At 47.1% G+C, this 22,226-nt stretch overlaps 1 protein-coding gene across 2 annotated transcripts; it reads left to right on the plus strand.

The window, feature by feature from the left end:
- Positions 1 to 468: 468 nt before the first annotated feature.
- Positions 469 to 11,912, plus strand: EIF2S2 (eukaryotic translation initiation factor 2 subunit beta). 2 transcript variants are annotated; one of them, XM_086622654.1, is made up of 9 exons: positions 469 to 535; positions 5,290 to 5,470; positions 6,401 to 6,504; positions 7,519 to 7,654; positions 7,979 to 8,079; positions 8,506 to 8,654; positions 9,552 to 9,608; positions 10,624 to 10,709; positions 11,439 to 11,912. In XM_086622654.1, exons 1-9 carry the CDS (start codon positions 521 to 523, stop codon positions 11,612 to 11,614), a joined length of 1,005 nt encoding a protein of 334 aa, XP_086478780.1. In that variant the 5' UTR covers positions 469 to 520; the 3' UTR covers positions 11,615 to 11,912. The 2 variants fall into 2 exon arrangements, with proteins under 2 accessions (XP_086478780.1, XP_086478781.1); XM_086622655.1 differs by lacking the exon at positions 9,552 to 9,608.
- The last annotated feature ends 10,314 nt before the right edge of the window (positions 11,913 to 22,226 follow it).

The raw sequence follows: 22,226 nt of genomic DNA on the forward strand, positions 1-22,226 counted from the left end.
CCCCAGCTCTCTCTCTCCCCTGTGCCTCAGCCCTGCCGTTCCCGGTGTACCTTCCTCCCGCTCCCTTCACGCTTTCGCGTGCAACAAACTGGGGAAGAACCGCGGCCCTTCCCGGGCCAGAGAAGCCTCGGGAAGGGGCGTCCCGTGAGCACCGCGGACGCACGGCCCCGAGGCGGCGGAGGCCCTTCCCACCGCGGGGCGAGCCCGGGCGGAGGCGCTTCCCGGGCCGGCCGGGGGGGCCGTGAGGGCGGCAGCCGCGCCCGCCGCCGCCGCCCCGCTCCCTCACGCGGCCCCGCCGCGCAGGCGCCGCTCCGCGAACGACAACTCCCGGGCGGCGCCGCGGCGGGGCGCGCGTGCGCGCGCGGCGGCTGCGCAGGCGCGCTGGGGCGCGGCGGGGCGGGGGAGGGGAGCGCTGATGCAAGAGGCGCGCGCGGCGGTCGCAGGCACCGGCTGAGCGCGTCCCGCACCGCTCCGCACCGCTCCGCGCGCCTTCCGCGCCGCTCCGCGCCCGGCCGCAGCCATGTCGGGCGACGAGGTGAGAGCCGGCGGCCGCCGCTCTCGGGAGAGGCTGGGCTCGAGGCCTCCGCCGCGCCCGGGGCCGCCGCCATGCGGGAGACCGGGCCTGAGGCCTGCGCCGGGCCGGAGCGCGGCCTGCGCGCCGGGCCGCGGGCGGTGTGCGGGCGGCGGGCGGTGCGCGGGTGCCGCGGCTCCGCCGGGCAGCACCGGCCGTGGCCCCGCTGGCCGCCGGCCCTGAAAGGGGGCCCCGCGGCCGCCGCTCGGGGCGGTGGGCGGAGGCCGCGCCGTCCCCCGGAGCCTTCCCGGCCTCCGCGCCTGCCGCCCGGCTGTGGCTGCAGTCTGCATCCGCGGAGCGTGGGGAGGCCTGAAACTCGCCTGCGGTGAGCCGTGTCCTGCCGGCGCCCGCCGCTGGCAGAGGGAGGGCCGGGGAGGACGGCAGGTGTCCCCGCCAGCTCCTCCGCCGAGTTTCGTGCGCTTGCAGCCAGATGTGGTCGGTTTACGTACGGCGGTCTCTCTGGAGCTTTAATACCGTGGCTTTTAGCCCCGAGAATTAAATAGCTACATCTGAATAAATGGCTTTACACTGAAAGAGGGGAGATTTCGATGGGATCTAAGGAAGAAATTCTTCCCTCGGAGGGTGCTGAGGCACTGGAACAGGTTGCCCAGAGAAGCTGTGGCTGCCCCATCCCTGGAAGTGTTCAAGGCCAGGCTGGATGGGGCTTTGAGCAACCTGGTGTAGTGGAAGGTGTCTCTGCCCATGGCAGGGGGGTTGGAACTAGATGATCTTTGAGGTCCCTTCCAACCCAAACCATTCTGTGGTCCTATGGATGACTGTGTAGCCCGTGGGAAACTGCACTGGCCGAATCCGTGGGATGGCTGCTCTTGGTCTTGTATCTTCTTTCTGCTGTTGTTTAAAATACTTCTGTGGCTTGTTTCCTTCTGAGCAAAGCGATCACTGGCGTTGGAGACAGGGAAGTCATAACTTAAACCTGTATAGTAAAGGAGAACTAGTGTAATTACTAATTATTTTAATGGTAGCTGAGACTGACTCAGCTGCTCTAACATCTAGAATGAATGTACTGCATTTTTATGCCTAATTGTTTCCTTGGAACTGCGGTTCTAATCTCTAGGTTGTACTCTGGTTGCAGAAATTAGGACCCAGGAACCCTTCCACCAGACACTTTCTGTCTCAGGTGATCCTGAGAGCATAGAGCAGTTCATCTGGGGTTTCCCAGTTTGGATTTAATTTAAGTGTCAGGAAAACTATTTTTCTTGTGTAACGCGTGTGTTCTGACACTGAGGTGGTAGCAGGAATATCTAGTATAGTGAGGTTACATCTCTGAATTGCTTTCCAGAGAGGGTTGTGAAGTATTGGAACAGGCTGCCCAGGGAGGTGGTGGAGTCCCCATCCCTGGAGGTGTTTAAAAACCGTGTGGGTTTGGTGTTGAGCAACATGGTTTAGGGACCCTGACAGTGCAGAGTGAATGGTTGGACTCAGTGATCTTGAGGGTCTCTTCCAACCAGACAATTCCATGATCCTATGTAGGAGGCTGACAGAGAACAAGAGTGGTAGCAGATACCACAGTTGAACTGTCACTGTTAGACCTTCTGGCTAGCGAGCGCACGTGCCTTCCAGAGCTGCTGTATGTCTGGCTTCGTTATCGGCATGAAGTTGGTGAAACTTTTTAAAGCCAGTCATCCTCTAGAGTTGAGAAGGGTGAAGACACATGAAGACAAATTTGCTCCTTAAACTGGTTTAGATGTTACAGAACATTGTTTTGTTGCATTGGGCTGTAGCATAAAATTTTTAGAGGTGTACACAAAACTAAACATCTGCTCTCTGAGTGCTGCCCGGTGTGTGGCACAGCAGAGGCAGCACAGACCCTGTTTGCAAGGGGAAGGAGTCAGTTACCTGTATTTAGTTTGTTAAAAAATCCTACTGGATACCTAAAAGTTCTTCCAGCCCTGTAGTTTTATGAAGCTCCAGGAAATAATATTAGAGAATGCTGTGTTTTACGCAGCCAGAGGGTTTAGGTGCAGATTGGTCTTAATAATTTTGCACTCCATCATAGACATCAGCTGAGTGTAGTGTAAGGATACTGGAACTAACTTCATCAGTGCAGAGTGGCCATCTGCTTTGTAGACATGCCTGTGTGTATTCAGATTAACAAAATGGACTTTATTTGTGACCTCTGTTAGAATTGCCAGCGTTTGCCACTGTCACAGCAGTGGAGAGTAACGTTGGCTCCTGTCTTGAGAGCTGCATTTGGACTATGAAGCTTTGATTCTTTTTGTTTTTTTTTTTCCCCTCTGTTCTTTCACTTGCTAATTTTCTGTAAGTTGGGGTCTTCACTGTGTGGGCATTTGAAGTAAGGAGTAGGTACATGGAGCTGGATGTGAGAAAGAACTGGGTGGTCTACAGCAGAGAAAACCCCGTGTAGGAATTTGGGTCCGAGAGCAGAAACAGAAGGGAAATTTATAACTGTTTCTACACAGGAAAAGCAAAGGGTTCGGGATATTCGTGCTGGGGGCTACAGTCCCTTCAGTAGAGGGTCTGCAACTTGGTGGAGTTTTTCATTGCTTAATGCTCAACTCCTCAAATGTCCTGAATAGAGAAAAGGAATGAAGAAACTTTTGAAATGTCGAGCTCATAAAAGCAAAACACAGAACAGCCTGGATAGTTTGCATCACGATTTGTTAAAGCACATGTGACCTAAGACTGCTGCTTAGTTTTCGTTGAAGCCTTTGAAGGACAAAATATTTGAGGCACAGACCTCCTCCTCAGATTGTGGAACTCAGATCAGTTTCTCGAGAGCAGCTGGCATGTTATGATTAGGAGTTGGGTTTGTGGAAGCGTGGCTTGACCTGGCTGGATGGAGCGGACCTTCAGAGTAGTGCTGTGTTCAAGGCCAGCGACGCAGTTTTAATGTTGAAAAAACAATCTGCTGTGTTCAGAAGTTGTCCTTGTGTGTGAACTTGAGTTCAGGGTGGTACTGCTGAAGACACATTCCCTCTCTTGTAGATGCAAGGTGTGCTTTGTGGTGGTTCAGGATGAGAGATGTCTCTTCCTTCGCAAAGAGTGATTTGGGGCGGGTGGGCTGATTCCTTCTTGGAACTTATTACACTCTATCTGTTTGCTCAATCATGTGAGAAGATACAAAACTTCGGAGTCTTGCAAAGCTTCTTCATCGAAATGAGTCATGATCTTGAGAACGGTGTTCATGTGCTTGTTCCCAGTGCCGTGGGCTCTTGCCGGTGCAGGCAGCTTTCCTTCTGTTCCAGCAGACTGGAGCTCACAGAGGAAGCCAGCAGGCAGCGTAACCAGTTGTGTGTGTTCTTTGGTCGCTGTGCATTGCAAGAGCGTGATTCACACGTGTCCAACTAAGCATCAGAGGGGAGCCTGCTGGCAGAACTTCTTTGAACATCGTTCTAGCACAGTGTGCACAACTGGAGGCACTTCATCAAGCTTCAGTGTCCCGTGTGTGTAGACACCTTTGTGGTGCTGCGCTTCCAACACCCGTGTGTGCAATTTAATAGAGTCTTTAGGAAACATTTAAGTTCCAGAAAATTGGAAGAATATCACAAGAGTGTCATGTGTAGGAGAAGGAGAAGTGTGAGGAAAAGATTGCTTTGTGGCGGTGGGGAGAGCGCCCGACTCGCGGGGTGTAATGAAACAAGAAGGTGGAGAAGTGCTCCTCTGATGGAGTGGTGGTATTTTCGTGAGTGAGGGTGAATTTGAACTGTCTCTGAGAACATTCTTCAATTACTAGGTGAGAAAAACTGGAGCAACAGTCACATTAAGCATCTAAAATTATTTGATGTATGAAGTATGTACTGTGGTGTGAAAATACGGCCAGGTGTGTGTAACAAAACTGACCGATAGCTGTGATGTCAAACGTGCATCTTAAGTGAAAAAAGGTAAGAAACATTCCTGTGTTGGAAAACTGAAGAGCTCCTGTGTGAAATACCTCAGGTCTGCAGATGCTGAATAGGTCAAAAGTGAGTTTTGGGGTTAGTGCCTCCTTCACAGGTGCAGTGAGCTGCTTTGCCGGCTGAAGAACTCATTAACAGCTTTTAATCACTGTCTCTGAGGGTCAGTTCCCACCTGTGGGGGGAAGGGATGAGACCTTTGCCACTTCACAGTGTTGAGAGCTGGTACAGGTCTGGCTGTGTCACCAGCCCCTTCTCGTTTCTCCCTAGTCCCTTGTCAAGAGCGTTGTTGGTAACTCTTGCCATTTAATAAATCTGGAATTGAACGTGTCTCACAAGTGGACGTACAAAGTGTAACTGATGTGTCACCAGACTGTGGCGTGCTTAAAGTTTTTCCTGATGCCGAGTGGTTCAGTGATTGCTTCGCATAGTCTCACTTCAAAACTGGAGTCCATAATGATAATGAAACGGAGAAGTAGCTGGTGGCTAGTCTGTCAAAGATTCGCAGCTTGAAGGTATTTTCAGCTGAACTAATACGTAGATGGCAGGAAATTTGGGCTGTCGTAGGAAAAGGAGCAGAAGTTCTGAACTGTCAGGTGGTCTTGTAATTGGTCACATCAGTCATGCCTTGGCCCGGGATCTGTGATGGTTTTGAAGAAGTCTGTGTAATCACTGTTCCGAGTCAGCTGACTTGTATTCCATTGTTACAGATCTGGCAAAATCCCTAGGGAAGCCCAGGAACAGCTGGTGGAACTGAAGGAATGTTGAGAGAAAGTTAAAGGTGTCATAAATCTTAAATGGTAGGTGATTATTACACTGCTAAGGAACTCTTGGCTTTTACAGATGATTTTCGATCCCACTATGAGCAAGAAGAAGAAGAAAAAGAAGAAGCCTTTTATGTTAGATGAGGAAGGAGGGGATACTCAAGCGGAAGAGACTCAGCAGTCGGAAACAAAAGAAGTTGAACCAGAGCCAGCAGAAGACAAAGATGTTGAAGCAGACGAAGAAGACAGCAGGAAGAAAGGTAAGGCAAATCCATGTGGACAAACTCTCCAGGGTAGTCCTCTATTTGGAGACTACTCACCCCATTTCAAGAATTTGGCATCACAGTGTATGATGCTGGAGCCCTGGTTTGTTCACAGACGTGTCAGTAATACTCTGCTGCCTGTCTGGAGGCATATTTTCCTCCTTGAAATCATGTTCACACACATCGAGCAAGCCACCAGTGGCTTATGTGAAGTCCACTTTTCCTGGTCTTTCGTGTGAGGCAATGAAAAGAGAATCTCTAAAATAGTTAGCGTGAAGTTTTAAATGTTCCACGTGCAGCCGTTGCAATAATTCCACAATTATGGCTCTTTTTCATTTGAACAGTTTAAGCAATGGCGTGAATAACAGAAACATGGTTAAAAGGGGTCTAGTTTTTGGACAACTGTGAACGTGAGAAATAGTGTTCTCTGGAATCTTTCAGGAAATAAGCTTGTGGTTATGTGTATAACCTGACTTTTTAAATTGAGGCCAATGTCATGTCAAGATGGCCTGATTCAGGGAATGCTGTTAACGTAAATCCTCCTTGTTAATAAAACTGGCTCCTGCAGTAGACCAGAGAAACTATACCTTCCTCCTACAATTTTCTTTTTTTCTTTTTCCCAAGCCTCTCTACTATAATGACAAAAATAGCTAGTTTCTCTTGTACATCAGAAAGAAAGATTAAGCAAAGCACTTAGAAAATGCAGTTAGAAGATGCAGAAACTGTAAAAGAGCACTGAGGTATTTGGGGGTAGAAGGGAATGACCTCTCTAAAACTTGAAGAAACTTGTAGGGGCTACAGATCATTGCTTGTGTCTTACCGTAACGTTTTGAAGGTTTATTTGTAAATTAGAAACCTGAATGTCTAAACTGTTTCTACACCTATACTACTCTTGTCAATCCCTCTTGTCAATCCTTTGTTTTTCAGATGCAACAGATGACCTGGATGATTTAAACTTCTTCAATCAAAAGAAAAAGAAGAAAAAAACAAAAAAGATATTCGATATAGATGAAGCAGAAGAAGGTGTAAAGGTTTGTTTACATAACTAGCTCGCCTTGGCTGTGACTGAAAACTTTCTTGCTTTCATTTTCTCGGGATTGGCAGTGCAGGAGTTGTTACGAGTCTGTCGTTGTGTCTTAGTGCAGCTAATAATGGAACTTAGATTTCATTGTGTCTCCCATATGTAGTAGGTTCTGCTGAACATGTTGCTTCTGCAGGGCTTTTTGCCCAGAAGTGAAAAAAATCTAACTGATCTGCACAACGAGCAAGTAATTCTGCAATCTGTAGTAAGGGCTGACTAGCATCAAGGTTAATTGTCTTTTGGGATGAGAGAAGTAAGTGGATGTCAGAAGCCACGCACAGAACAGTCCTCCAAAGGCCAACCCTTCAAATGAAGAGTATATATCTGCTAAGAAATCTGGTTTTACTCTGGTGTTTCCTTTAGAAGTGATTGGCTACTGTTCTGTGCTCCAGAAGGTGCATGAGAGATTTTTACTCTGAAGTGTTATTGCAAGTCATGTTTCTGTATTACGTGTCAGTGTAACTGGCAAGCCCAGAGGCCAAGAGGGTAGAGAACCATTACATTATGTGTAAACCTATTCTTCACATTCTGCCTTTTGGGGAAGAAAATGTCCTTCTGATCTGCCCCAGGCTGGCGAAACGCTTGCTCCGTGTTCTCTACGTGTGCAGAACTGTCAGAACAGATTGGAGTAGCTGCAGGTAGCACAGCTTTGCCTCGTTGTCTGGCATGGTGGGGGTTTTGTTCCCTCCCGCCCTGAAGTGGCTGATACCTCTAGGTAAGTATAGCGTGGCCTTGTTCTTGACCAGTCAGAGGTTAGACCAGAAGACACAAATCTAGCCCTACTTCATGGTATAGGGCAGTGCTCTCTTCAACATACTTTAGCTCCATTCTTACCTGTTATGTTTCAGGATTGTGGGGGATATTACTGGTGTTCCTCTAGTAGTGTGCTACTAGTATTATTTCTAATGCTGTGCAGTGGAGACTTGTGTTTAATACTGTAAACTATAGTCTTACTCCTTTGCAGGACTTGAAAATTGAAGGAGATGTGCCAGAGGCAGTAGAACCTGAAGATGACCTTGATATCATGTTGGGCAATAAAAAGAAGAAAAAGAAGAATGTGAAGTTTCCAGATGAAGATGAGATAATGGAGAAGGATGAAGGTAAAAGCATATCCTAGCTCAGTGAGATGTTGAAAAAGAAATGTAGTCCATGTTGTAGGTGAATAAGTTCTGTTCAAGTGCCTTTTTTGTTTCAAAATTCATTTTGTTACCTTTACCACTATATAATTTGTCAGAAAAATGTTCTGTAAAAGCACTATAAATTTGGCATAAGTGCTGGTGTCCTTTGTAGGCAGACAAACAGAGAAGACTTGTGTCCACATTTTAGTGGAATCTTCTTTGATGTGCCTTTCAGAAATGGTGTAGGTATGAGGTTAAAGAATGTTTCTTTTCTTCTCAACGAATCTCAAACAACTTTCTTCACAGCTTTTGAGGATGAAGATAGCAAAAAAGATGATGGAATTTCTTTTAGCCTTCAGTCAGGACCCGCGTGGGCAGGCTCAGAAAGGGACTACACATACGACGAGGTAATGTTCAAAAGACTTTTGAAAAACATTTTCCATGTTGATGGGCATGAGTAGAGCAGGGCCTTACACTTATATATCCTGTTTCTAACTTAAAATTAAAGCACTTGTAGTCAGAAGCTCATGAACAGAAAAATATCACAGTTAATTTTGATATAGGGCACTATGAGTGATAGCTAAGACTTCTGCAAATCGGCTGAGGTACTTGCAGATGATGAAGTAAACCCTTGGGGAAAAAAGCTTTTATATTTTGTATTTATCAGAACATTTTTCTACGTGTGTGTTCAAAAGCATATGGGGAAATGCTAATGGGGAAAAACGATGTAGTGTTCGTTGTGAACGCTGTTTTCAGGGGTTTTTTTTAGAAGTGATGTACTTCATTTGAGAAATGCAAGATACCCATGCTGATGTGAATCCCTTTTCTTGCAGTTGCTCAATAGAGTATTTAACATTATGCGGGAAAAAAACCCAGATATGGTAGCTGGAGAAAAACGGAAATTTGTCATGAAGCCACCGCAGGTTGTGAGAGTAGGGACCAAGAAAACATCTTTTGTCAACTTTACAGATATCTGCAAATTGTAAGTCTCCTCTTTGGATTTCCCAGGAATAGCAGATGACTGCACTCGTCTGTGCTCAGTGTGTGTTTTCTGGCCAAAGGCTGGGGCAGACCAGAAGTAAACTGAAAGCTATTTCCGTCGTGCTGCTCGTTTCCTCTACGGTTCTCTGTGAAAAGATATTTATAAAGATGATGTATTGAGATAATTTCTGATTTTAAACTTCAATTATGAGCATGGTAGACTTGCTACACGGGCCTCCTGGACTGAAACTAAACCTATTGCTTTTGTGAGTTCACTGGCTTCTAGCAAGTCTGTAGTCGGGTCACCAGTGATGCTTGCAAGTCTTGGGAGGAGGAGTAGGGAAAGTTCTTCCTCATTTGAGCTGACAACAAATACTGTTCTGGTAAATACTATGGAGTTAAGTAATTTTGTCCACTGTTTTCTGCAGTGCTTTCTATGTCTTAATTATGTCTCGCAAAGGCAGTTCTGTTCTTTGTGGGCACTGCTGGGAATGCGTATCTGATTTGTTTCCTAAATGTGCCAGAAAACAGTCCTGATGAAATCACACTGAGGATCTCAGTAGTATACTGAAGTGAAATTTTTAATGATAACTAGTAACACTTTTTTCAGGGAATGGCAGGGGGATGGGAGAATAAGAATGAAAAATCTCAAATAGAAAACTTGTTTCTCAATAGTTACTGTAATTGTGAGTTTGGTTTGGGGGATGTGGGGTTTTTGGTGGACTGTTCAGCTTGCTTGTGTCCTCAGTCATTCTCTGGCTGTGCTCTTTGGTGCAGGCCCTCTGGCACTGCTGCCTTTTAAACTTGGTAATTTAAGATTGTTTTAGCCTGCCAGTCCTGTTAAATGTCAGATTTCTCTGAAGGATGAAAGTTAAACATATCCTTGCTTTATTTTTAGACTACATCGTCAGCCAAAACATCTCCTGGCATTTTTGTTGGCAGAATTGGGTACAAGGTAAGGCTACTGGGCTCTGTGTGTGCTTGTGCACGTAGGAAGCAACAGCAACATAGCTGATGTTGTCTGGAAGTTTAATTCTCAGGTTTAGGTCTGTATAAATGTGCTTGAACATCAGGCGTTTCTTCCCTGCACGTAGATGCTGTGCTCGGTCATTGAAGAGACACCATCTTAGGGAAGGGGTGCGGAAGCAAACTATAAATCCTAGGGGACAGTCTGGATAAGGATTTGAATTCCCCATTTGGGAAAGATGCTCTGATAGCAGAGCTGTTTGTCACAGTCGGTGGGGATGGCTCTGTGGCTCCTGTCGGCCTAAGGCAGGTGATAGATGGTGAGGGTGGGGAGAATGCCTGACTGCCTGGTGGCAGGTCTTGTGGGCCTGTGGCCAGTTATTCTGTCTAATCTGTTAAATCCACGTGTCTCAGTATAAAAACGTGTCTCTTACCGAAGATCTCATGCTGTGGTGGTGTGCTTTCCATTTCTATGTTGTAGCCTACAATGTTAGACATAGACATAGAGAATCGAGGAGTCTAATTACAATGTGTGTGTAACAAACGCCCCTTTGATTGGGCTTTGGAGCCTCTTCCGCTCCAGTCGACTTAAATAAAAACTTACAAACCATAATGTGAAAAACCATTCAACTTATTCTATCAGACTGGCTAGAAGATGATCTTATCAGTCATGTTACACCTTACTAGGCAGTTGTCTTGGCCACTTCTGTGAGATAAACAGGTGTTAATTCTCTATTCTGTAAAGTTCTGCTGATTGGGTAGCTATTAATTGCGAGGCTGATCTCTGCCAGAGTTTGCTATTGCTGCAGCGAGGGTCAGGCTTGGGCAAAACTTCCTGTAGGTTTGTAAGTGCCTTCAGAATTGTGCAGTTTTTTCCACAAAGTCATTCCGGCTTGCTCTCGTCTTGAAGAATGCATCAGTATCTCGCTTCGTGGTTCCGACTTGTTTTAATGCTTGATATCTTCTGCAAATCAAATACTGAATTCGTTTTTCTTTTAAATTAGTGGCTCAATAGATGGTAACAACCAACTTGTAATCAAAGGAAGATTCCAGCAAAAACAGATAGAAAATGTCTTGAGAAGATATATCAGTAAGTATGACTCCCTTTGCCACTGCAGATTTTTCAGAGCCCTTTTGATGACCAGTGGCCCATGTATGGCCCGTGTGTGTGCACCCTGTGGAGATTCTGTGCTAAGCAGCCACAACTTTGCTGCAGCTTTATGACTGAATAATGCAAATACAGGTGGTTCTGCCATGGCTTTGATAGGTCATACTCTGCCCTGGCACTAAAACATACCAAGAAAAACAGTAAGAACACTTGGAAATTGCTTGTTTCCTTCTGACTTTCATTTCTTGGCTTTGAGGTCTGTGGAAAAAAACAGTAATTGTTCAAGTCTGTTGTACAGGTTAATTAACAAATACATTGTGTGTGTTGCTGACTGCTGGTCAGAAGACTCACAGATTATGTGGAACAAAAAGTTCTGCTTTAGTGCTGTGCCTGTACAAGGGTTGCTGACATCTGGGAATGCTGTTTCAGCAGAGGAAGTTACGGAACACCAGTGGGAAGTCTTAACTCGTTTTTTTTAAAACACCGGTGTCAGCGCATAATGTACCGTATGAAACCAAGTCTTTATTAACCTGGGAGCTGGGGGGAATTTTTAGGTTGCCTCAACGTCTGTGATTTTCCTGGTAAGCCACTTCTAAGTTAGTAGATGCATTCGAATCACCTTTCAAGACAATCGTTAAAGGCTGAGGAATCGGTGACTTGTCCGCTGATAACGCGATATCTTTTAACTGCAACTTACTTTATTTTCTGCAGAGGAGTATGTCACCTGTCATACGTGTCGGTCACCAGACACAATCCTACAGAAGGACACCAGATTATATTTCTTGCAGTGTGAGACCTGCCACTCTCGCTGCTCCGTCGCCAGCATCAAAACTGGTTTCCAGGCTGTCACAGGCAAGAGAGCACAGCTCCGTGCCAAAGCTAACTAGTTTGCTAATCAACACTGGATTTTGCAAAGTGTTCTGGGGAGATATGACTGGACAGGTTTACAATCGGAATGGATTTGCCATTGTATTAAAACAAGATTGTAAAAACTACAAGAAATTTGGTTTTTGATTGGTTGGTCTGTGAAATCCTTGCAAGATGCAGATCCTCAAGCTGTTCACATACATTTGCTCATTGAATATATTTTACCAACTGTAAGGAACGTGATGGGAAAGGAGGTGCTTTTTAATCCATTCAGACTTCTGTAAAACACAAGATAAATTAAAGATACTATAACAGTGAGCGTCTTCGATTTGGATTTTTCCTTCAGTTTCCTCTTTAAACAACTCGTGGGAATGGTTGGCATGTTGTTCTGCAGATCATGTCACTGATCTTGTCAGCGAGCTATGTCCAAGACCCAGAATAAAGTTTAGGATAAAGCTTATTTTGCTTTCACATAACATGCTTACTTTCAGTTAGGCTATCATTAAACAGAGAAACCAGTCACCAAAAGTCACAGGGATAATACACCAACATGAGAACTGCTCCTGCTTTTATAGCCATGTTTATATGGGAATGCTTTTTGCACAGGAAGTGACATCAGGATATGTTGATACTGTTCAGTACACAGAACGTAGCTCTGAGGTAGTTCAGGCACCATATTGATGCTGAATCTTAACATAGAATGGATAAACTGTACTGTAAGCTTTCATAGCGTCATAGTACTAAATTTTGCAATTTCTAATGGAGAAATGTTTGTATTTCTTAAGTCCTGCACTCTCCACCACTTTAATAAGAATCTAAATGCAGAAAAAAAAAAAGTATATAGGTAGCATCATTATATGATGGCTGCAACATACTGTCTTATATAAATCTTGAATTTACAGAAGATACTGCCAAGTAGTTTGAGTTCCAAAGGAACACATTGTGCTTCTTGATCATAACGTGCACTTCTCTCCACCAGTAGTCTGTAGGGGACACGCAGAGTGCTGTCCTAACTAGTTTTTCTAATGCTGTAGAAATTTTGTTACAGCTGCTGAGTACAGAGGTGCAAATGGTGAGTGAAGTCCCTCCTGAGTACCATGAGGGGGGACAGTTTTCATTTAATTGCCAAAACAGCATGGGGTTGGGATAAGGTGTAGTAGCTCAGGAGCCCGGGCACCCATCCCTGCAGGTAAGCAGAGTAGCCTCCTCCCTGGAGACAATGGTGGCTGTTCTGCATGCAATTCATCAAATAGCAGGAACTGAAGGGTTTCTACCAAGTTTTAATCTTTGTATGTGTGTTAATACAGAGCCCAGTCTTGCTGGGACGTCACTTACTTGCCATTTGAAAACTCAACAGCACTCTAAGGTGAAATTCAAGGGTTTATGGTTGGTTTCTTAAAAGCATTTTGAATTTCAAGTGAGCTATAACAAATGTTGGATGTATCTTTGAGTGAATAAAGCCAGGATCAGTGCCTCTTGTAACAGTTACTGTTGTATTCTTGTTTTTTCTCCAGCAAATAGGCATTCTCCTGTTGGAAGTAACACTTTTTGGAGAAGTGCTAGTTGCCTTTTTGATTTGGTGACTTGCTGTTGGGACACACTGAAATAGCTGAAGAGCAATGATACTCTCTTTTTAAATGCTTACTTTTACCTTTAATGTACTTTTTTTAAAAAAAAAACCCACAAAACATTATGGCCTTGAGCTGGTGCTGTGTTTTAGTGCATTAAATGCAAAGTTTGACTTCAGTATATTTGGATCAAAAAGATAGAGTTAATAAAGGAATAAATAATTGTTCAAACCCATCATCTGTGAGCTCTCCTGACTCACAGGAGAGCTTTATATTTTATAGATGTATTTTGAGTCTGTGCATGAAGTCCTGGAGGCATTGGTTTTGATGACTAATATTTGAACGAAATGTCTTGAGCTGTAGACTCTAATTTACCTGTGCAATAACCTCACTGATGCATGAAGAGTTTTCTGTGTCTAGGAGCAGATATTAGTTGATTTGTATTTAAAAAAAAAAAAAACAAAACACGCCCCCTTCCAGTGTACCTTGGAAAAGGAGTATAGAATCATAGAATGGTTAGGGCTGGAAGGGACCTTCAAAGGTCATCTAGTCCAGCCCCCCTGCAAGGAACAGGGACATCTCCAACTAGATCAGGTTGCGAGGGGCCTCATCCAACCTGGCCTTGAACGTCTCCAGGGATGGAGCATCCACCACCTCTCTGGGCAACCTGTTCCAGTGTTCTACAACTCTCATGGTAAAAAATTTTTTCCTAATATCCAACCTGAATCTACCTCCCTCTATTTTAAAACCATTACCCCTTGTCCTATCACAACTGGCCCTTCTGAACAGCCTCTCCCCATCTTTCTTGTAGGCCCCCTTGAGGTACTGGAAGACCGCTATAAGGTCACCCCGGAGCCTCCTCTTCTCCAGGCTGAACAGCCCCAACTCTTCCAGCCTGACCAGTATGGTCGACCAGAAGCGTACGGACACGAATTGCTCTTGCTGCGTGTAAGGTCGATGTGAGTTTGGAGGGCAGTCGTGTGTTCGGAGGCAGGGAAGTGGAGTTTTGTGCTTAAGCTGAAGGGAAGCCAGCGGCTCAGGGACGGAGTTCCGAACGGAACGCCGTGGTAACTCTGTTTGCCTCGGGGCTGCATGCAGGCCTGTGTTTGGAGGCAGACAAAACTCTTTCTCCATGCTTTTTTTCCCCTCTCTGAGCTGAAAACGTGCTGTAAGGTGCTGATGGAGACGTGGGAGGCAGATTTTTGTAGGTGCTGTAGGAGCAGAGAGGGGTCCCTGTGCGCGTGGGCTGGGCAGGAGCCTGGGAGTGGGCAGAAGCACAGCCCTGCAGCCAGGTTGCTCCTCTCCATGGCTCCTGCCGTGCCCAGAGTTCTCCCACACCTTATCGCAATAACCCGAGCTGTTGCAGGGCTGTTCCTGTCCAGCAGTAACGATGACAACGCATCCTTCAGCCCAGAACACGGGAAAGAAAATCTTCTGAGACTGGTCACTGGGGGTCGGAGGGGAACTTGACAGAAGAAGTGACGTTGCTGTCAGTCAGCCTGAAGTTTGCTGACAGCCTCGTAGGAGGAATAATCTCTTTAGAACTCACTTTTGCCAGGTAAACCCTTTTATCTCCATTGCGCAGTTGGGGGGTTGGGACTCGAAGGGTTTGGTGACCATGCTCAGGTCACCAAAGTAACCAGTAAAACGAAAACAGGTCTGGTTCCCTGATCCAGTATAGATGCAGTGGGATCAGCTGCCTTTGAGGCAGTGTGGTTCTGTTCTGCTGAAATAACTGTTTACTGGGATGAAAATAAGTGAGATTAAACTCTTTTTCACAGAAGCTTCTGGCCAGAGCAAGGTTTTAATCAAAGCAGTAGTGGTTTTGTAACCAGAAATGGTGTAAAGAAGGAAAAACACAAAAAGTTTCCACCGAGTGAGAGATTTCTGGTTAGTGCTGTCATCGTGCAGTGTGTCCTCCAGACATACACCCCAAAATCTCTGGTTTGTGTCAGTTGTGGGCCTGCTTGACGGGGAAACTTGGTCACCTGGGATTGTAAGCAAGGAGAGGAACAAGCAGACTTGGAAAGCTGCTGCTGCTGAAAACAGCACGAGGTTTGTCAGGAATTGCACGGGATGTTGGGCTGCAGTCGGGAGAAAGTGCGTGTGGTGGTATCTGGTGGAGGAGGTACAGAAATAGAAACGGCAGGAAAGCTCTGAAAGTCGAGAGAACGTGGAGTGTGATGCTGATACCCAAGATTCATTAGACCTTTTTTGTTAATGTTTTAACGAACGTTTCTCCAGCTCTTTGTTCTGCCCCGCGGCTCAGTTGTTTGCTGGAGGTTTATTCCAGATTACCAGAGTAATAGAAGAATATCCGAGCAAGTGGGAGGCCAACTTTGAGAAAGAATTGAAGGCAGATGTTTAAGAGAAAACAGAAGCTGCACAAGAATTACCAGCTCAGCTGCAGTCTATATGGACAACAAACTGCAAACTCCAAGATAATTCCTTACTTTTCTATTTTTAAATTGTTTTTGCTGCAGTAAAGGTTAGTGCCATGTTACCTGAGTAGCAGAATGTAATTTTCTGGAGCTTTCCATCTGACCCTGGCTGCTCCAGCACGAGCTCTTCCCTGAGCTGCCCGTTTGTGGCTGCTACAGGACATGGGTCCGGACGGACAGCGCTGTAACCCTGGCTGGTAAGTCTGGGCTCACTTACCCTGCTGCTGAGCTGGCCTCTTACGTGTTGGGTTTTCCCAGCCACTAAACTCACTCTTCCCTGGAAACGTGAAGGTCTCAAATGATGGGAGAACGGGCAGTTCAGTGTCCCTGGAGAAAAATGGCCAGAAGCTCCCAGGTTAGAGATAGTGGTCAGGTACCAGGACAAGGTTGTCCCTGTGAAAGCCTTTCCTGGGCTTTTCCAGAAGTACAAAGAGGACCTACAGCTAAAGTCTGCAGATGTTTGGATTCCCATGATGCTCATGGGGATCTGTCCGGGTTAGGTTGGACCTGCATGGCTCTACCTCATGTTCTGCTTTCCGCACGTATAGGGATGTTTTGGCAGTTAGCCGAAGCCACGGCTTGCTCTAGTCCCAGCTGTCTGTCAGCCTTGGGAAAACCCTTCTCAAATGGCTCTACTTCGGGCTAATAGCTAGATGGATTTTGGATAAACAGTAAAATCCCATGGCAGAGAAGGGAGCCCAGCTCCATGTGTCCTTTCCCTCAGCACACCTTTGAATGTAGAGAGCTGATGGAGAAGAAAGGTTGCTCTGATCCTGACCAATTGCTTAAATGATCTCGTGACAGAAGGAGGAAAAAGGCTTTTGAAGGAAGACATTCCTTGGAAATTGTGGAACCCTAAAGAGAAGCAGGTTTGAGGGCTCTTACTGATCTTTAATGCATGCTGTCTTTGGCTCGAAGGGACCTCACTCGGCTCCAGTCCCTTGGCTAAGAAATTCATTTTTTTGAGCTCTTTCTAATAGTCCAGAATGAAAACAGCAAAGTGCTTCCAGAGGTGCTTCAGCCAGTCCCTTAATTTTAGAAGGAGCCTAAGGAGACTTTGCTTTTACTGTGGGTGCTTCACCATAGATGAATATAGATAAGATATACGTACATGTTCACGTAGGTGTCATAGATCCACTATACGTTCTCACATACTCTGTGTAAGGATATGGCTGAACCTGTGCTGTTAGTCTCTGTCACAAGCCCAAGGGAGCAGCTGTAATTCTTTATACAGAAGTAGACATTTAAGCTGGCCCTGGAAACACCTTGCTGCCTGATGGACATGAGGAATTGGCTTTTCCTTGCCGGAAGAAAAATACTTTCTCGCTTCCCTTCTGCTTGTGACTACAAGGCCAGGCGCATTCATAGAATCATAGAATGGTTTGGGTTGGAAGGGACCTAAACATCCTCTAGTTCCACCCCCCTGCCATGGGCAGGGACACCTCCCACTCGGTTTTGGTTCATCGTTTTTCCTTTTCGCATATTGCAAACAACTGCACATTTCTAAAATAAAAGTCATAACTTTACATCTGTGCCATTAATCATTTTTCTGCCAAATACCCAGCAGAAATGTGTGGACACCTCCCTCTTCAGCCTGTTGCATCTTCCATAGCGGGTCTCCAGACTCACGGAGACTTTGGATTTTCTAACACAGAAGCAGCTTCCTTCATTCTACATTCTGCATTAAAGAAAATTAGTTTTAAAACCTTGGTTTCTTCCCCCAGGCTTGGTCGCTGCTTTGGCTAATTATCCCATAGGTTTCCTGTATTTATTGCTTTCATGTGGAAACATTTCACTTGGAGTGGAGCAGGACCTAATTGTCACCAGCATTAGGTCACACACCTGGATCTTGGTGCTTCCAACGTGGTCTTACTGTCCTCTTCTGATAAGAGTCATTTTCCTTAAAAAAAAAGAAAAGAAAAGGGAGTTTTATTGCTTTCATTACAAGGACAAAAGCTGGCTGCGATTCGTTTAGAAAACAAGGCACAAAAGACAAGTCAAATATAAATTTTCGATTCTTTTTAGTTTTGTGGTCTGAAATGTCTTTCTGTTCTGCTCGTGGTCCCCAGAGCCCGACGCAGGCCTTGCGTGATGTTCTTGTTCAGCGCCGAAATAGCCTTTTCCCCACCATGAATGTGAAAAAAGAAGTTCTGGGGAACATGAGCTCATCTGAAATGAAGCTTAAAATGTTTTTTTTTCCTTCCCTGCGTTGTCTCCACGCTTTCTGACACCCTCAGACAATGGGTCGCTCTCCTACGAGTCCCAGCCAGCTGGGAGGGTGTCCTGCCTGCCCGGCAGGCTCCTGAAGGAGCTGTGCAAAGATCTCGTGGGTTCCCTTGAGGGGGTGATTTAGGCGTGAGGCTGTGGTTGCCGTTGGGGTTTCCCTGTTAGCGAGAGGCTGCTTGAGGCTGGCTGTGTGGTCTCCAATTTCTTTGGGAGGTGACAGTTTTTTTTAATTCCAGACCTATTTCACTTTCTCAAACTAGTTTAAGCTGCATGCTGAAGCACATTTTTTCCCTCTACACTTGGTCTGGATGAGGGAGGTGACCATTAAATCCTGCCCCTGATTGATCCTTCAAGTACATGCTTGAAGAATAAGGAGAGTGCTGGGGCTAGAGCCCCATCTGCACCTTGTGGAGATGCTGTGGGCAGAGAGGTGTCTTCTGAGCTGGCCAAAATCAGGAGACAGGATGCTTTGGCATGTGTGGATATGAAGGGGGATCTTCCAAGCAACAAGGAGGGGACCAAGCTGGAGCACATGGTCAAGATCAGGAGAGGAAGTCCCAGCCGTGCCGTCCTGTTCTCCCCAAATGGTGCAGGAACACCCAGCAGAAGGAAACTCCAAGCAAACATGAGGAGAATTTGCACTGTTGGGGCTCTGACCCCTCCTGCCTGGGCGACCCTCCCCTCTCCAGCCCGAGCCCCTCCGGGCTGCCACCGCGGCAGCCCCGCTGCTGCCGCTTTACCAGAGATGGAACTGTGGTTGTCCCCGTGCAGCAGAGACTGGTTTTGCTGTAGAGGTTGAAGGGTTCTTGAAGATAGAAATTAATATGTAGGTAATGAAAAAAAATAAATTAAACTTCAATGCATAGAAATGACAAAAGGGGAGGATTGGGCAAGTACGCAAACGCATCCCCACGCTCCTGCCTGCGGCGTTGTGCTCACCAGGGCTGAACTCTACAACCTGCTCCTGCTGTTGCAAGAAAGGAAAAGAAATTTTTACGATGGCCTCGTTGGGAAAACCGTAATGCGTGCGAGTACGTGACGGGTAACGTGAGGCCGGAGCAGGCGTGCACTGCTCCATCAGCTGCTGCTTTTTGGGAGGAGAACAAGAGCAGGAGAAACACCAGATGAAAGACCAACGTGCCCCAGAGGTGCAGCCGTTGTTGACCTGCCTCCCTGTGCCCAACGCTCGCCTCCTGCCGGGAAGAGGCGCCGTGGCTGTGGGGTTCACGCCGGTTCGCTCCCCCCAGCGCCGGACGGGCACGGAGAGCTGTGCCTGGTGAGACTTAAAGCCAGGCTGGTTTGTAACAGGCTGAGAGCAAACGGCTACGAGTAGAACGGATATGAATTATATTTTTGCTTCACCGTGACCCCTGGATACCTTTCGAGTTGCTGTGCTGCTTTTTCCTGGGGTGTCCCATGTGTCCCAGGCGGGAGAACTGGAAAATTTCCTGAGGATACGCTTCAAGCTGCAGCCGTAGGTGTCCTGGAGGGTTGGGTCCCTGTGTTGTTACTTTTCTTAATGTTTGCATTTATTTAATGTTTGCATTTTATTTAATTCACATTTGAATGTGAATGCACGTCCCAGGTGGCTGGATTGGCCCGAAGTGCTCCGAGCACATTGCAATAATTTGTGATTCCTCCTTCGTACCCCGTCAGCCAGGGGTATGGGAATTACTCTAGAAGTGCTTTTAGACACAAAGATAGTTCATTATGGTGTGTTTAAGATTATTCTACTTTTGTCCCTGTTCCTCCTGCTTCCTGCCCAGCCTCCGCTCCAGTCACATAAAGCTCTTAATGCATTTGCTGAAATCACAGAATCACAGAATGGTTTGGGTTGGAAGGGACCTCAAAGATCATCTAGTTCCAACCCCCCTGCCATGGGCAGGGACACCTTCCACTACACCAGGTTGCCCAAAGCCTCATCCAACCTGGCCTTGAACACTTCCAGGGATGGGGCAGCCACAGCTTCTCTGGGCAACCTGTTCCAGTGCCTCACGGTTGTGGGTTAGGCTGCTCCAGCAACCAAACCCTACACAGTCGCTCACTCACCCTTCCCCACCCCAGGGATGAGGGAGAGAATTAAAGGATAAACAGGAAACCTGTGGGTTGAGATAAGAACAATTTAATGCAGATGATTTAATACAGTGTAGGTGCTCACCACCCCCTCGTATGCGAAGCCCGTCTTGTCCCGAAGCTGCAATCCCGGACGAACGCGAGGCCCCGAAATAGAGAGGGGGAGAGAGAGAGAGAGGGAGAGAGAGAGAGAGAGAGAGAGTACTCCAAGGGTGGGAGTACTGGGAGAGAGAAAAAAAAAAGCAATAGAGCGAAAGCGCAGCAAGCGCAAAAGAGCAAAAGCGGCGAAAGAGCCAAAGCGCCAAAGCCCGTCTGTCCGGCTGCCCCTCACTGTTATACTGGGCATGGCGCTGCGTGATATGGAATATTGATTGGCCAGGTTGGCCTCAATCTTAAGTTCCACCACAAATCACAAGGGGAATCGTGTCCCCCTGTCCCGGCTATGCTCCCCCCTTATCCCACCGTGCTTCTGCACTCCGGCACACTGAAAAGCCCTCGGAGTTTCACGTCCAACCACAAACATCAGCTTGCTATCAGCATTCTTCTCAGAGCGAGCCTCTGAGTGAAACCAAAACACGGAGCTCTTCTAGCTGCTAAAAAGAAGAGCTAACACGGTCCCAGCTAAAACCAGGACACTCACCACCCTCAGAGTGAAGAATTTTTTCCTTAGATCTAATCAAAATCTCCCCTCTTTCAGTTCAAAGCCATTGCCCCGTGTCCTGTCACTACACGCCCTTGTCCAAAGTCCCTCTCCAGCTTTCTTGTAGCCCCTTTAGGTACTGGAAGGCTGCTATCAGATCGCCCCGGAGCCTTCTCTTCTCCAGGCTGAACAGCCCCAACTCTCTCAGCCTGTCTCCAGAGCAGAGGTGCTCCACCCCTCAGATCATCTTCATGGCCTCCTCTGGCCTCACTCCAGCAGCTCCATGTCCTTCTTGTGTTGGGGAATGTTATATTAGATTCTGAGACCCAAACAAGTTCCTAATTTCTCATGCTGACAGCACGTGTGCATGCTCTCTCCTCGGTGGTACGTTATCAATCACCAGCACTGGTGGCACTTGGACATGGACACTTGTGCCTTCAGAACGTGTTCCTGCCATGGGCTGGGGCTGCTCGTGTGGACCCGTGGTCGGAGCTGGACCTGCCTACGAGGATGAGTCTCCCATGCTGCTGGGCTCCTGCACGGCGATGGGGTATGGCACCGCATTGGGGTCCCTGGGCCCTGCAGCCAGACCAGTCTTTTAAGCAGTTTTTAAATAGATAAATATCGAAGTGTCTGTCTCGATCACACTGTCCCTGCGTCTCCTTTGCAACGAGTTTGGGTGAATGGCCGGGGCTGTGAGCCCAGGGAGGAGGCCAAGCTGGGACCCACAGGAAGGTGTGTTTGAGGAGCCCTCCCAGACCTGTCAGACAAATTAATCCGCCTGCTAGCAAGTAAATCTGGGCAGTGAAATGGTGACGAACTTGAGGGTTTTCTTGCTAAACTGGTACAGTGTGTCCGTGCTGGCACATGCCCGTCCACGTGCCACCATGAAGGGCGCACGAGCGGTGCCGGCGGTGCAGGAATGGCTGCTCGGGCCCCTCTGCCACACGTGTGCAGAGGATTCCAGATATTGCTGAGTCCTCTTAGCACTGGACCATCCCCATCCAAGGCTTGGGTGTGTTTTCCTGGCAGAGCACGGATGGGACGGTGACAAGCAGAGCAGCAAATGTGAGAAGCCAAGTGGGGCTGAGGGCACTTGGTAATGAGATTTGTCTCCATGGGCAGTAGGGAAAGGCTTTAACAAATGCTTTTTTTTTTTTTTCCAGTTTGCAAGATGGAAGTTGTGTGTGTGTTGACTTGAGTTGCTCAGTTTACGTTGGTTGGTTTTCTTCAGAAGGTGCAGATGTTCAGTTAACTGTTGCCCTGGGGAAAATGCTGGTGAGAATTGACTGGCCCAACCCTCGTCTTCCCCCATTCCAGCAGGGCAGGGACAATTCCCAGGGAGTGACTCTCCGGGGACACTGGATGATGGAAAAGGAGGTTGGGTGCATGTAGAGTGGGACCCCTTTAGAGTCGTTCAAGAGCTCACAAGCTCTGATGGGTCTTTTTGTGTCATGGGTGTTTAAAATGCCCTGGGGAGGACCACACACCTTTCTGCTAACCAGGACAAGCCAGTAATGGGGCTTCTGCTCTTCGCTGCGGCCTGTTCCCCAGTGACAGCAGAGTGGGGTTTGGGCTGGGGTTGAGGATGAGGATGGATGGGCTGTGGATAAAGCGCTGCGTTGTGCTCTGAGCATGCAGCACCCCGCGCCACATCTTAATGTGTGTGTTCACACCTGGAAAG

Source organism: Tauraco erythrolophus, chromosome 18 (genome assembly GCF_009769465.1).
Source record: "Tauraco erythrolophus isolate bTauEry1 chromosome 18, bTauEry1.pri, whole genome shotgun sequence".
NCBI classification, from domain to species: domain Eukaryota; kingdom Metazoa; phylum Chordata; class Aves; order Musophagiformes; family Musophagidae; genus Tauraco; species Tauraco erythrolophus.